Source organism: Marmota monax, unplaced genomic scaffold (genome assembly GCF_021218885.2).
Source record: "Marmota monax isolate L192 unplaced genomic scaffold, Marmota_monax_Labrador192_F-V1.1 WCK01_AAM20220418_F8-fsc00027, whole genome shotgun sequence".
In the NCBI taxonomy this organism is placed as follows: Eukaryota; Metazoa; Chordata; class Mammalia; order Rodentia; family Sciuridae; genus Marmota; species Marmota monax.
In genome coordinates, this window is record NW_026694617.1 from 18219246 (window position 1) to 18235841 (window position 16596).

Sequence of the window (16596 nt, forward strand, 5' to 3'; positions counted from 1 at the left end):
GGTGCTAGACACTGGACAGAGTTAGACTTCCATCCCAGGACATAAAGTAGATGCCTTAAAATGCCACAGTTTCCAAACTGTAAAATAACATGGACCTCCCCAAATAAGGATGCATAAATTAGAAGCGATAGATGAAGGGCAATTTCTTCTGATGAAAATCCTGGTTATTCTGGAGATGGGATAGGGAAGGAAATTGGAGGAGAATTGTGAAATGTTGAAAAGAAAGAAGGGATTGATTACTTTTTGCTAAAATCTAAATGTTTACACCTTCCCAAAATTCATATGGTGAAACCTTAAGCCCAAGTGTGATTGTATTTGAAAGTGAGATCTTGGATAGTGATTAAGTCATGAGAGAATCCCCACAAATGGGATTAATGTTCTTGATGGTTAATCTGAGTTATTAAGAGATGCCTAAGATTAAGAGGCTTCTAGGTGTCTCAATGAGTGTGTTTCCAAGAATGATTGGCATGTGGGACGGTGAAATGAAGCAGAGACAAGCACTAAATGTGGGCAGCACAGTCCAATAGGTTGGAGATTTGGATGGAATAAAAAGTTGGAAGGACAAGGAAGCAGCTGCAGACACAAGTTCAATTCTTCTTGAACGGGATCTAGATTACTGCGGTGATCAGCTGAGGACATCAGACTCCAGCTTCTTCACTCTTCCAAAGTGGACTCTGCCCCGTGACTCTCCAGGGAGTTTTCAGGCCTTTGGTCCCAGACTGGGTTGGCATCATTGATCCCTACTCTTCTGAGGCTTCAGCTTCTTGGACTGAGTAGCTACTGTTTCCTCTAGCCTACTGTTTGTTATTATGGGACTATCCAGCTTCTGGTTGTGTAAGCCAATCTAGTAAATCTCCTTTTATAATTCTATCTATCTATCTATCTATCTATCTATCTATCTATCTATCTATCTATCTATCTATCTTTCTGTTGGTTCTGTTCCTCTAGAGAACCCTGACTAAACAAGGCCCAAAAGAAACTCATCTCTTCTGCCATATGAGGTCACAGTGAGACTATACCCTCACTAGATTCTGAATCTGTTGGTGGCTTGGTCTTGGTCTTCCCAGTCTCCAAAACTATCAGCAATAAATTTCTGTTGTTTATAAATTACTCTGTGTATTTTATTTTTATTATAGTTGCTTGAACAGACTGAGACCCTTATATAAGCCTTGTGGTGCATAATATATTTCCTTTCACTAGGTAAGAACAATTCCTAACCTAGCTCCCTTGGCACTTTGGTTTTGTGTGCTTTGCTGGGGATTGAATCCAGGGCTTTTGTGCATGCCAGGTAAAATATGCTACCACTGAGCTATATCTCCAGCCTTTCCTGGGTACTTTTGAAATCAAGGTATCGGTAATTGCCTAAATCCTGAAAATCTGATAGCTCTTTGTCTCCTTTCTTCCTTCTTTTCCTTCCTCCCTCCCTTTCTTTCTTTTTTTCTTTTTTAACCACCTTTATCTCTTCTTTTCTTTCTTTCATGTTACTCAAGAAATGTGTAGGATGATAGCTATTGAACAAGGTCCTGGGACAGATAACTCTATGCATGACGTCTTTCCAGGTCATTTAAATTCTAATCTGCAATGCAATCTAAACATGACTGTATTGAGAATTCAGATTCAACTAATTTATAATAATCATGGAGTGATCTCCTCTGGTTCCTCAGGGAATCCCCATCACCCACTTTGATATACACACAATAGGACTTCCTCTGCTTCTCTTTGATATGCCAGAACTTGAAAATGCTTCAACAAATACCAAAATGAATCTGAGCACATTTTTTTTTCATGGAACCAGCTGGTAAAGAAAGACTTGATATTAAATAATCTTAAGCAAATAAACCCAACATTTGCTTCTGGAACTATAGTTGAGGAGCCTTGGTCTTGACCTGTTAATGAATGGCTTAGGACAGGGAAGAACCCCCCCCCCCCCCGCCCCCCACCGGTTGCAGCACCTGCTTCCTAAGATGATGCATGTGCAAACCCTTTAGAAAAGGTTTCCAGGGAAACCATATCATTTCTATTCTTTTTTTTTTTCTAAAATTTATTAAGCACTAAACGTGCCTGCTAGTGCCTGGGGTTCTCATTTGAAATCAGGAGCTGCTGAAGAAAAGTGTTTGCCTGAAACACACCCACATGCCGAGAAATCATTTTTATGCTTCCCTCACAAAATGTCAGTTGCATGCTCAGCTGGGAGAACTAAATGACCCGGGTTCATTTGTGGGATGAAGGGTAGGGAGGATTAACTCCCATTGGGTGAATTGCTTTTCTTTCTTGTTATTGTGGTGGCTACTAATCAGTGATAGTCATGTGCAGATTGAGCAGTTGTGTTTTTCCAGTTAGATCTTATGTACGTTAAGCTAGGTATTGAGAAAAATGGTAGTATCAGGGAATGTCTTCACGTACATTTTTTAATATGCAAAGAAATACTTGAGCAAGAAAATCTCTGAAAAATTGGCCAAACTATTTTTTTACATATCTCCATTGATGGTAAAACATATTGAGTTAATTGGTTTGTTACCCTGCCTGTGTTTGGGGTATGGGTAAGTTAGGAGCCATGTTTCTGCCAGGTGATCCCATAACTCTGATCATAACTTACTGGTCTTGAGGTGGATTTCTGACCAAACTAAGCCCATACAATTTGAGTTAGACTGCAAAGGTGAAGGAGGTTTAAACTCCATAATTAAACCAGAGGAGAATTTAGAGGCAGCTATGCTTAATGGCTTGCTCAATGCAAAGTAGGAAGCTCACATTCAGGAAGAGGGAGACTGAAGAACACAGAGAAAAAGATAAGGCAGAGAGGGGAGAGAGAAAAGACAGATTAGAAAGATTTTTTTGATGGCTTTAGTTCCTGTTTTTCCCACAGGGAGACCTGGGTGTACTTTCTGATCTAAGGTTTTGTGAGACAGATTTACATCCTCAATATAAATCCCTCTTTGTTTTTCAGTAACAGTAGTTTTCTGTTGCTTTCAACCAAAAGGCTCCTCATAAAACACCCAATATTCTTGGAATCAGCTTTCACACCATTTCTTTCCAAATGGGTTTGTAGTCTTGCCATTTGTGATCTAAGCCAGTGCTGGGATGGATCTTGCCTCGAAAGAAGTTGTCTTCCTGTACTGGCCTTTTGGTCATGCTCTTCACACTGGGTGTGGCTAGGTGACCTACACAGGGATACTGCTTCCTAAGCATGTGCTGCTCTGATGGGGACGTCAGTGGGCTTTTTATAGAACGGACACAGAGCAAGCTGGCCCTACTGGGAAATAGTTGAGGGGTTCAAAGTTTTCCCAAGGAGGGAGACTATCAGGCTTGGGGATATGTTGGGGGTAGATATGGAAGGAATCTTTCAGAGTCCAGCTCCATCTCTCTTTGTCCAGATGAGAATCCTGAAACCCAAGGAGGCAGTCATGGTTTGCCATTTGGCAGAGCCTGAATTCCTATTTCCTGGGTTCCTTCTCACCCTTGTTCTACTTCTAGTACTTTCTTAATGAAAAGAGATTCCTGAGTTCTTTGCTCCTGGACTATGGTTGTAATATACAAAATATATGTGGGCTGTGGGTGCAAAAGTTAAGAATAATATGTCTTATATCACGTGTGTGACTATGTGTCTCATATTATTGTGATGAAATTAAAGTCATTTATTTTTAAAGCAAATTGAAGAAAAATATGTGTCCACAGTTAATGAAAAATGAATTCCCCCCCAGTAAATCTGTATGTGTGGTATGTGTCTAATTTCAACCCAAGTTAACTTGGGCCTTGCTTATTCTGATATCCATGATAACATACCATGGTCACCTGAACTTGGTTACATGGTGTGTTGGTTAGCTTTTCATTGGCATGACCAAAATACCTGACACAAATTACTTAAAGGAGGAATGATCTATTTTGGCTCATAGTTTCAGAGGATTCAGTCCATGATCAGCTAGCTCCATTGCTTTGGGCCTGAGATGAGGCACAACATGAGAGAGAAGGGCATGATGAAAGAAAGCTGCTGAGTTTATGGTAACTATGAAAAAGAAAGACAATGAGGGGGGTGAGAAGAAGCAAGAGAGAGAGGGAAAGAAGGAGGGAAAGGCTTGCAGATCTCATCCCTCCAACTAGGCCACCTTCCTGTAGGCCATTCAGCTATCCATGGATTAATCCACTGATGAGGTTAGAGTCCTCAGGATCCTAAAAACCCCACCTCTGAATACATGAGCCTTTTGGGGGGACATCTTAGATCCAAATCATAACACATGGGTAGGAACATGATATTAACCTAAGCTTTGATTTTGTAGCATATGCCCCCTAAATCATATTCATTACACAGATGATTCCAAATCTACTTTTTAGAACTTCTCCTTGACCTCTGGGTACTTTATATGAGATTTTGCCCACTACTTTTGTCCTGGCTCATACCATTTCCAGTTTTACCTTGTCTATTGCAGAAGTTTCCTTGCTTATGGGTATCCCTCCTCCTTATACCCTCCAACAGACTGTCTCTAGAATTGTTTTCCTATATTGTCATGGATGGGGAGAGTCATTTTTGCACATTTCTCCTTCTTTTGAAAACAGCACTTGGATTTTCCTTTGAGGACCTCTTTCCCCCAAGGAATGGCATTTGGGTGTATCCCACCCTCTGTTTCCAGAATGGGCACTATATATCCCTTGGCCATAGTGTTAATGTCCATAATGGATGATCCAAGTTATCCATTGACATCCATCCCCAGGCTCTTGATGGAACTCTAGGTACAACCTAGAGCAAAGCAGGCATCAGTAGATGATGATTTATCACAGGTTTCCCCCCATTGTAGTCAAATGCAAATGCATCTGTTCCCTCCACCAGATGGTGCCTGACTTAGGTCAGTTTTCCTGGGATTGCCTAGTGCAACTGAGTGTCATGCACATAGTAGACACGGATAAAGGTCTGTTGAGAAGAGTGGATTTGGTCTCAGAGGCTTCCAAAGTCATTTTCATATAGGTTTTGGTGGTACTGAACCAGTTTCAACTACCGGTTTCAATGCTCCCATCTGTGACTCTTTACTCAGCCCCTTCAGGATTGCCTTGTTAGCTCCCCGTCAGTTCTGGGTGCCTTGGAGTGATCTGTAGTGTTGTTGGCTAAAATCTAAATGAAGGCATAAGCAAAAACATGGCCAACAATTCTTTAGGCATGAGAGGTGTGTGAATTCTCATCATGGTCTTTCTTTCTCGTTGAGGGTGAAGAGCTGCGATAGCTATAGCGAGTGGTAGCTCTGAGCCCAGGACTGATTTCCCTTAAATGTTTCTTTATAGTTTCCATTTGGTTTGCTGCTTGCCTTTGATTGTGTATCTTTGAAATAAAAAACAAGAAGGTAGAAGAGAGAATGAGAAGAAAAAGTGGGGTCACCACTTTGTAGAACATGGCTCAGTGGGAGTTGCTCTTTCTCATTACTATCTCTCTGTGTCACCTAGGTGCCTTGTAGGGCACGTGATCCAGCTCCACACTCGAGGAAAAAAGTTACAAAGTGGGATTATATGGGATTTATGTAGATGAAAATGGGATAGTCTACATATCTACACATGGGCATTTTAGCTGGGCCTTTGTATTTATTTGTACAAGACAGCCTTTTCGGTCTCAAGGTTTCCTGACAAGGTGAAACTAGGACTTTATACACACAAATTATTATTCTTAGGTTCGTGGCTGCAGCTGCTGTTTACAAATTCTGGTGACATTTGTGACTCTGCTGTGTCTAGATTTGACTGATTACCAAGGAGTTACTCTGTTCCGGGCACAGTGTTAAATTCTGTCATATACATTAATTACTTTGTCTTCTTTAACTTTCAAAGAAACTCTCAACAGTATTAGTTATTTATTGCCATATAATAAATTACCCCCAAATGTAGTGGCTTAAAACTCTAGTATTTATGATCTCATTGTTTCCATGGGTCAAGAATCCAGGCACAACTCAACTGGGTCCTCTGACTCGACCTCTCATATGGCTCCACTTGAGAAGATACATGTCCTCACTCACTGGTGTGGATGTGGACAGAGTTCAGTTACTCACAAGCTGGTGGCTGGTGATCCCTCTGGCTTCCTTGCCCCATAGACCTGTCCATTGTTCATTTCGTAACATGGAAGGTGTCTCCATCAAGCTGAGCATTTGGGAATGAGAGAGCCAAAGGATGCCAGCAATATGAAAGACACAGACTTTGATAACCTAGTCTTGGAAGTGCCATTGTATACCTTTATCATATTTTGTTTGTTGAAAGCCAGATCACACACAAGGGATAGGAGTTCCATACAGTTGTGAATATCAGGAAATAGAAATCCCTGGGGTGTGTTAGAGGTTTTCCTACCACAGAGGTAGAGATAATCCTTATTTTACAGATGAGAAAAATTCTATAGCACCATTTAAAGAAACAGAGATGATTGAGAAAATATGTACATATACATTTCTTCATATATGATAAAAATTCCTGTCTCTGAGTAGTATTTCTCAAGCACAGTTTGGCACCTGTTTTCAATCTTCTTGTTTGTTTGACTTTCCTCGCTGACAATCTGCTCTATGTCCTGTCCAGCTTTGCTATGCAAAGTATGTTCCAGGAACCAGCAGCCTTGGCCTCACCTGGGAGTTTGTTGGACTTGCAGACTCTTAGGCCTCATCCCAGACCCGTGGAATCAGAATCTGCAAGCCTGGGAGATTTATGTGCATGTTAAAGTTTGAGAAACATTGCTCCAGAGGTCTCCTTTCTAGGGCTCTCTGCTGACTAAGGTGCTCGCATGCTGGCCCTGCTAGTTTGTGGTGCAGCATATTAGGTTCTACCCCTGCACTATTTCAACACCAGAGGAAAAATAGCAAAAAAGGAAGAGTAATAATGGGGTCCTTCTCAATAATCCAAGATAGAATAGGGGCAATTGGCATAGATTGTCATCGACAGCAGACAATTCCCATGAAAGTTGGCGTTTGGCTGTAGAGGGAACCACAGCAAAGCTGTTCAGACGTGAGCCTTTCTAAGTTTTATTTTATTTAGGTAACATAGATACATCTCAAAAGTACTGTGCTATGAGAAAGAAGCCAGGCACAAAAGATAATGCATTTTATGAGACCATTTATATGAAGATCTAAAAAAGTCAAAACCATAGTGATAGAAAACGTTTCAGTGTTTCTTAGGGGTTAAGAGAGAGTGGAAAGAATTTTCTGCAAAGAGACATGAAAGAGCTTTCTGGAATGAGGAAATTGCTCTTTATCTTGACCACAGTGGTTAATACATAGGCATGTACATTTATTAAAGCTCATGAAATGGTATATTTAGAGTTGATGAATTTATGTAAACTAATATTCAGTAAATCTGATTTTATAAAAAAAATTAAGTAAATGGGAGTCAGTAGCATTGTCAATTGATTATAGTATCTCAGTCTAATTATCTTTAGGCCCAGAACCCAGAAGCTAATTTGCATTGATTAGAATAACTCATCAGAGAAGGATGCTATTTAGAAGATTTCTTAGTATCTGATGTTGACAGAAAATGGAAATTATTTCTCCTTTGAAATCCTCCTGGAAAGATACCATACTAGAAAATTTTAAGATTTCCATCATTTAAAGTACTTCTGAAAGTCAGGCTCCAAGGATGGAGCCACTGAACTTTTTGATTGCCTTATATTCCTTCAGCCTTCCTTGAAAAGAAACACAGAAATGATAGCTATCATTTACTTAGCAACAACTCCAGGACATACTCTAGGCCTACTAGTGCTTCACTTTTATTATCTCATTCATCAGCAGAGCCATTCTGTACAGTAGGTTCTCCTGTCTTCCCTAAGTTTGCAGAGGAAAGATCTGAAATTTAGAGAGGTTAGACAACTTGTTTAACTAACAATTAACACTTGGATTGGGATTATCTAAGGCTAAAGCCACTTAAATGCTCTCTTTACTTCCCATCTCTTCTTAACTGTTCCTGCACCATCTTGCTCAGACTCTAATATGTACTGTCTCCAAGTTGCTGGCTTAAGGTCCACCCTGGGTCCATAGCCAGACATGCTTGCTCTGCATTTCTTCCAGGATCTTGTGAGTCTTGGACTCCTTTAAATCTCAATAGATTGAAGAGGTCAAATCTATTTATTTGCTGAAAATTTGCAGATGTACCCTGCCACTTTAAGCAATTAGCACCTGGGCAAGGAATTGCTTCAAATATGAGGAATTATCTTCTCTGTTTTCCAAAACCACTGCTCTGGCAGAGCTGAACTCAGGAGAAATCAGAGACTTGGCATTGGGTTATGGCCCTCAGTAGCCAAAGGGCTGTTTTTTGTTTTTTGTTTTTTTTGTTGTTGTTTTTTGTTTTGTTTTTGTTTTAAGAGCAGGTGCTTAGTGATGATGCACAGGAAAGGTACATAGTATATGTGGGAGGTACTGGGGATTGGGATGGCTTTGGCCACCATACACATCTGGTGACTGAAGTCACTGTTCAGCCATACACCTTGCACATGGCTGGAAATGGTGGGGGTAATAGCGAATAGACCTCTGCCAGAGAGTGGAAACCCATTTTAACTCTTAAGTACAAGCATCAAAAGATTCTGAGTTTGTTTTCAGAAGATTGTCCATCTGCTGTGAGAGGCAAAGAAGTGCTATTAAGGTGTTGCAAATGTCCCTGTCCCCTAATACATCTTCCATGTCAGAGGGCCAACTGCATAATAAAACCAGATTCAGAACCCAGCCCCCAGATGGGAAGATTCTTACCAACGCCCCAGGAACTGAGGTTTACTCACTTGTTCTAATGAGCAAATGCTTAGAAAAGAAACTGACATTCATATGAAGTGAAAATGAGGCTGTTTACACCTCCAAGGGGGACCTCAAATGTGAGCTTGAGAGCTCAGCATGTCCACAGAAGCTGTGCTGCCTGAGGACTGTAAAGATAAGAAGAGCCGTGCCAGCTAATGCATCTCTTGCTGATTGAATAGGTAGCATCCTTAGAAGCCCTCCTTCTCCAACAGCTTTGCTGCTAAGGGAGAAATCAAGGGCAGCCTTAGCAATAACATCACCATCAGGTAGGGTCAGGTAAAGCAGGAAACTTTAACATGGTCATTTTTTTATGCCAAAAAATTCTGACAATAGCTTTGATGTTACTGCTTGATAATTATTGACTTCACATTATTTTGTTTGAGAAACATTTTTTGAGCTTTTAATGAAGTATAAGTGAAAGAATATGATTTTTATGGAAACTGCATTTTTCCTCCAAAAGAAAATACTTAAATTTCTCTCCTTACTGAGAAACTTAAATAATAGAAAGTTAAATTTCCTAAAATCTAAGAGAAAAAGTAGATGCAAGATAAAAAAGAAAAAAGATGAATGCTATGGTGCAAGTAGACCCTCCCAGCCTTTTAATGCACGTACAAACCTACCTTTACCTTGAACATGGTCTAGTGCAATACCGTTCTGTAACCACCTTGTTTCATTCCTCAATATGTCATGGCTCTACGTAGATGTGAATACATTCTGATCTACTTTATCTTTCCAAGGGCTTCATTGTAGTCCTCTCATGGATGTAGTTTAATTAACTAATCCTCTGAAAGACTTTTGGGCTATTGTTAGTTACTACAAAGAATTCTGATAACTATTTTGGACCATAAGTCTTGGCATACCTGTGCAATAATTTCTAAAGGATAAATTCTCGGATGTGAACTTGCTAGTTAGAAACTAGATACCTTTTCAATTTTAATAAATTTGTCAAAATGACATGTATTTCTTTACTGACTCCCTGGTTTAAATGTTTGAAACTGTATGCCTCTCAAATTAGTATTAACTCTGGGCAGTACCAATCTTTGCTAAAATGATAGGGAGAATGAACTTATATTATTTTAAATCACATTTGTTTAGTTATTAGTGATTTGAGGTCTATGTCATATGCTCACTGGCCATATGTATTTCTTCTTTTGTAAACTCAATATATTATGAGGATATATTTTAGGTTTAATTATTGAATGAGAACTTTTCTTACATTAAGAATACATTATCAGGCTGGGGATGTCGCTCAAGCGGTAACGTGCTCGCCTGGCATGCGCGGGATGCTCAGTTCGATCCTAAGCACCACATAAAAATAAAATAAAGATGTTGTGTCCACCGAAAACTGAAAAGTAAATATTTAAAAATTCTCTTTCTCTCTTTTTAAAAAAAGAATACATTATCACATATTTTTCATGGAATTAAATATTTTTAATAGCAGCAGAAAATATCAAACAGGTTTACTTATATAAACTCTGTTTTTGTTGCTGTGACCTAAAGACCTGACAGGAACAATTTTAGAGAAGGAGGAGTTTATTTGTCGCTCATGGTTTCAGGCATCTCAGTCCATGGACGCTGACTGGATTGCTCATTGCTCAGAACCTGAGATAAGGCAGAAGGGCATGCAGGAGGAAATGACTCCATACATAGGCAACAGGAAGCAGAGAGAGAGTTACACTCAAGGAGGAAAGATACATGCCCCAATGTCACACCCTCAGGGATCCACCTCCTCCAGTCACACCTGCCTTCCTACAGTTACCACCCAGTTAATCCCAATCAGGATTAATACACCGATTAGGTTAAAACTCTCATAATCCAACCATTTTACCTGTAAGCTTTTTTGCATTGTCCCACACATGAACTTTTGGGGTAATATCTAACATGAGTTAATATTTAAACTCTGATCTCTCTCCTCACCCTCCCTCCCCGCAAAAAGGAAAACTACCACAAAACTTTTAGTTATTGTATTAGTTCCCCAGACATGCTGTAAAAAAGAATCACCAAGTGGATGTCTTAAAAAAAAATAAGACATCTTTCACAGTTCTGGAAGCTATAAGTCTAAAATCAAAACTTCTTTGGAACTTTTTTAAAAAATGTTTTTATTAGTTATTGATGGACCTTTACTTATTTATTTGTTTATATGTGGTGCTGAGAATCAAAACCAGTGCCTCACATGTGCTAGGCAAGCGCTCTAACACTGAGCCTCAACCCCAGCCCTTTCTTTGGAGACTTTTAAGGGAAGATCCTTCCTTGCCTCCTCCAGTTACTAGTGCCTCTAGGTGTTCTTTGGCTGGTAAATGCATCAATGCAATCTCTACCTTCACCACGTGGTGCTTATCTTGTATGTCACTTCTCTGCTTATAAGGATACCAGTCACATTGGATTAGGGCCCACACTAAAGATGTCATCTTAACTTGATCGCGTGTGTAGGACCTATTTCCAGGTAAGAATACATTCACAGATATTGGGGTTAAGACTTCAATGTATCTTTTTGAGGGACACAGCTAACCCTATAACCAACACCTACCTATTACAAAGTGTCTGCTATCACCTGCACTTATAAACATAGAAGGACAGGACTGGGTCAGTCTTATTCCATATTCCAATTCCCAGTACTTTGTACAGTGTCTAGAAGATAGTGGGCAATCAATTATGGTTTCTTAAAAGAATTTTAGTTTCAGGAATATCTGGTCTTTTCAATATGAAAAGATATAGAATATATCAAATTCTCTTTTATTTAAATTAACATTTGTAGGGGCTAGGGTTGTGGCTCAGTGGTAGAGCGCTTGCTTGGCGTGTGAGGCACTTAGCACTACATAGAAATAATAATAATAAAGACATTATGTCCACCTACAACTAAAAAATATTTTAAAAAATAAATCAATATTTGTAATTACACTATTTGCAAGTGAGGTTACCTAGACTGTACAGAAGAGATGGTCTCAGCTTTCTGAGTGGGCATTTTAACCAAGATGTGTGTTTATGGTTTCCCTGGCACCTGTCCTAAAATGAGTCTTTGAGAAAATGCAGATAAGCCTTCTCTAAAATCAAATTTATTTATCAGAATTATTGAGCTGGATGAAACTGAAAATAAGCCAACAGAACCCTTAAGAAATCCCAACTTTTTTATTTTCTTCATAGTGTTAAATATAATTGCCAATTTATTACATAATTAGGGAAAGCAAAGCCCAGCATACCAAAGATAAGAAATGGCTACAGAAACTAAGTTTTTTGAACTTATTTAACAAACTAATTAATTTCCATTAACAGCAAACACTTCCAAACTATTGTACAGAATTTCCGCATTTAAACTTTTCTAAAATATATATATATATATATATATATATATATATATATATATATATTATTTAAGCTGGGCACAGTGGCACACACCTATAATCCCAGAGGCTCAGGAGGCTGAGACAGGAGGAGTGTAAGTTTGAGGCCAGACTCAGCAATTTAGCAAGGCCCTAAGCAACTAAGTGAGACCCTATCTCAAAATAAAAAATTGAAAAGGCTGAGAATGTATCTCAGTGGTAAAGTGTACCTGGGTTAAATTCCCAGTACCAAAACAAAAAAAAAATTATTGTTTAAAAAATAGTTATATACATATAATTACTATAGTTAATTTTTTTGGAAGTCAAGAGTATTCTCTAGTTATCTATAATGTCTTCCTCCTACTTTCTCCAAAGGTAAGATTAGTCAAATGCAGTCCTGTGGGGCTATGTCTAAAACATCTACTTTGTTTTGCTTTACTTTCCGTGACCACAGTTCTATTACAAGAGCAATGTTTTAGGTCCTAGTGTACAGCAAGAAAGATGAGGTATTTCAATTCCAACAGAAGCAACATTCTGATCTGAGCATTTTTTCTGCACTCATGCCTAGGTGTGCAAAACTGGGCCATTATTCAGATACACACCAAAGACATTATTCAGTTGTGTGTGACCTAGATGCCCAGTTCCTCACACTCAGAAGGGCACTTGGTTTGATGTGCTGCTGTTGCCATCTCCAGTTTCTTAATCATTTTTAAACAATGGGCCCCATGTTTTCATTTACACTGGGCTTTGCAAATGATGTTGCCAGTCTTAGACACATACACACAAAAGTTGCTTTTGCCTGAATTCATTTTACTTGTGATCTGCCTTTTAATTTGGCACTGAACAGAGAGTTGTGGGTAGTGCCCCAGTGGCAGGATGACTCCAGTTCTAGAAACTTTTCAAAAGTGTAGAAATTCTTAGTCATGCAATTCCCTGGAAACAGTAAAGGAAGGAAACATACAAAGATGATTTTTGATTTTTGTTTATCTGCAAGCCGGTAGAGTTGAATTAAGCTCTCATTGTAATATGGAAGAATACAGCTCAATGTATATACAGGTGCACCATGCACACACATACCCATATATCAGCTTCATGAAATAACTGGTTCATTTGAAGAGCAAGTATGTATGCATATGTGCCAAGGCTAAATATAAATCCATTCCTCTCTCCTTTATCATCAAGGTGATTATTTCAGCAATTGAAATGAAAAGCAGCATTTGTACAAGGCCCGAGCATGGCTGTTCTTTAGAAACACAGTCAAAGCTGCCTGTTTTAAATCAGGAAGAACCTTTTTTCTGTTCTTCTCCAAAAGGATGGTGGGGGATTGTGGTCTAGAGATGCTGTGAGATGTCTAGCCTCTATTTATGAAGAGAAATTAAATTCAGTACAGGACATGATTCTTGTACAGCGGGGTTAGATTGTGATTTTTGAAAGGATGAGTCGTGCTGGGCGTAGTAGTGCATACCTGTAGGCCCAGAGACTGCAGAGGCTGAGGCAGGAGGTTCCAGGCCAGCGTTGGCAACTTAGTGAGACCTCGTCTCAAAATTAAAAAAAAATTTTTTTAAATGGGACTGATTGTAGCTCAGTAGTAGAGTGTCCCTGGGTTCAATCCTCAGTAACCCTTACTACACACACATGCACGTATACACAAAGGATGATTTGACAAAGAAGAAGAGTTCTTTGTAGATACCTAGGAGCAAGGAGAAAGCTCAGTGGACAATGAGCTACCCATATCCCCAAAGGCCATGCAGGCCTTCTTACTCTGGCTGAGTGTTAGATTCACCTTGGAGTACTTAGAAAAATACTGATGTCTGGGTCTCATCTAATGCTAATTAGATTTTAACCTGAGAATGGGGCACAGGCAAGGATTTGTTTTGTTTTGTTTTTGGTACTTGGAACTGAACTCAGGGCACTTAATCATGGAGTCACATCTCCAACTCTTTAATTTTTTTATTTTGAGACAGGGTCTTGCTAAGTTGCTTAGGACCTTGCTAAGTTGCCAAGGCTGACTTTGAACTTGTGATCCTCCTGCCTCAGCCTCCCATAGGGAGCCTCCCTGGGATTACAGGTGCGTACCACTGTGCCCAGGGAAGACAAGGGTATTTTTAAAAAATGTTCCTGGTGGTTCTTATTTGCAGCCAGAGTTGAGCATCCCTTGGCTTTTTAATACACAAAAAAAGAAAGGTCTGGGCTACATCAAAGTCCATCTGGTATCCATTTTGAAAATAAAAAAATTAGAAATATATTTATATCTGATTATACTTAAATGTAGACACCATCAACATAATTATTTTTATGTAATTTATTAACTACAGGTAATTAAAGATATTATATAAATAATTTAATGATCTCTCTCTAAGGTTAATCAAGAGACTTAAGAGATGAAACTGGCAAGAAACTTAAGAGATGAGATTTTTTTTTAAGGATGATATTTTAGTTGTTTTTAGTAAATACAGGATGTACCAAAGTCTAAAAGTCTATGAAATCAAGAAATGGGTAAGACAAGTAGTGTTTTTCCAAACTCTTTAAATAACAAATATCTTCTTCCATTAAAAATTAAAAAAAATATATATTAAGACCAGAAATTTAAATTAAAGCATGTGGAAATTATCATATTAATTAAAATCATATTTTCTAGAATGCCTCCCTTAATAACATACTTTTTAAAAAATCCACTAAACATTTTCATAAACTATAATTATAATTCTAGTAATCCTAGAATACAAATATTTTTTCAGCCAAGTTTTGAGTTCTAAGGTAAAGATGTCCTTGATGTTCTCAGAGGTCCACAAAGGGTTGTAGAAAGGTCTCACCTGAAGAAGAAGGGAGTCAGGGAGGAAGGGAGAGAGGGAATGAGCAGGTTCAGGCCAGCAGAGACCTATTGGTGACTTCCAGCTTCTGTGCTGGAGGCCACACTAATTGTATTGGATAATAAAAGGTCTCATCTCTGTTTTGGATATCCATTACCCTGGGGGCAGGCCGGCAAAGTTCAGGGTTTCCCCTCTGTGCATCTCAGCTGCACAGTGTTAAAGAATCTGATTGCAAAAGATACTGAAAAGACTAACACGCTTTCCTTGCTTTTAGCATACCACTGACATCTGCCAACACCAAGGGGAGGTTTGGAAGCATCATTTGAGGAATGAGACAAAGGTTACAACAGTTGCATCTTTTTTCCTGGAGAGCTTAAAGCACAGGAGGAGAACCAAAATGGAGAGTAAAACAGATGTCATCAACTATTCTAAAGAATTTCCAGAAGCACTCAATAAGATAGTCAAAATATCAGGCCCCCGTAAGGACATCATCAGTCTGTCTCAACTCGAAATGTCCTCCAGCATCACTGAGACGAACGAGAAGAAACAAACCTGCAAAGAAGCCCAGCGCTGAATATAACTTCAGCAGTCGGCGATGCCCATCTTTTCTTTTCTCCAGTGAGGAGTTCATCTAGGAAAGGAGCTCTGTTAAGTGCCAACTCTCACCATGTCCTGTTGCATTTTAAATACAAGCTTGATGACTCTGATGCGCCGACTTAAAAGCTTTAGAACACGGAGTTGTTTTTTACTCCAGCCCAAAGTATTAGGCTGAGTGTTTCTCTCCTTGCTTGATGCCAAGAACAAGGTGCAGGAACCAGTTAAACTGAACGGTCCATCCTTTGTCTCTGCAAACTTCAATCTGATCAAGGAAGTACTTTTTAGCATCCTCCTCGTTTTTCCCCACTGTCAGGGCATCCCGGATGTACTCGATATCTTCTTTGCTGGTTAACTGGGGCATTCCTGTCATCAACATCATGGAGAACAGGATGATCAGCAGGTTTGTGTGATGGCGAAGGGCTAGGTAGGCCTTGACACAGACATCCTGGATAAAGGAGAAGAAACTGCTGTTACGGGTGTTAGAGTAACTGTAGGCTAAAGACCCCTGGGCTATACTGGCATTTACGTAGCATCATCATGAGAAGAAACCATCATACACAAGGCAGCTCTCTGCCCCAGAAGGAAAACTTGATGAGAACATCGGCTATTTTTATGATTTCTTCAACACTGCAGTGTGGATGCATAGAGGCAGGGTGTGCTCAAGAAAAGCTAATTGATTCAGTTATTTGTTGTTTGTTATTCTACCTTTTAAATTCAATTTCCTTCCTAAGAAATTGAGGGTAGAAATATTCATGGTCTCTGAAGAGGAACGAGTCATTTTTGAGCACCATACTGGAATCGATAAACTTTATGTAAGCAAAAATCATGTTTGCCAAGAGCTAATGAAATCCAAAGAAGTGAAAGAAATACGGTGTCTGAGATTTAGTTTTATCCTTATTTTGCACTTTGTTCTATTTTAAGAAAGCAGATGAGTTAGCTTTTTACTGCCTGATTCTCAAAATTGTTGAGTGAACTTTGAAATTTTAATACAAATTCTGAATACTGAGAGAGAGGGCTTTAAAAAATATGATGGCGGATGCTGTCCCAAAAAAGCTTTGGAGCAGGTGATAAAGGTGAGTTATGCCTACTTAGTGAGAAACAGGTACAATTATGTCATTAAATTGTCCCAAAGCACAGGAAAAGATG

The 16596-nt window shown here is 39.2% G+C and overlaps 1 protein-coding gene across 4 annotated transcripts in view; it reads right to left on the bottom strand.

Annotated features, from left to right (window-relative positions):
• Positions 1-11833: 11833 nt before the first annotated feature.
• Pik3cg (phosphatidylinositol-4,5-bisphosphate 3-kinase catalytic subunit gamma) overlaps positions 11834-16596 on the bottom strand; it is a 33244-nt gene continuing 28481 nt past the window's right edge. For 3 of the 4 annotated variants that reach the window (XM_046422509.2, XM_046422511.2, XM_046422508.2), the window contains exon 11: positions 11834-15895. In XM_046422509.2, the coding sequence (XP_046278465.1) occupies positions 15617-15895 (279 nt within the window). In that variant the 3' untranslated portion in view covers positions 11834-15616. The remainder of the gene's footprint in view (positions 15896-16596) is intronic. The other variant, XM_058572160.1, reaches the window with a different exon arrangement.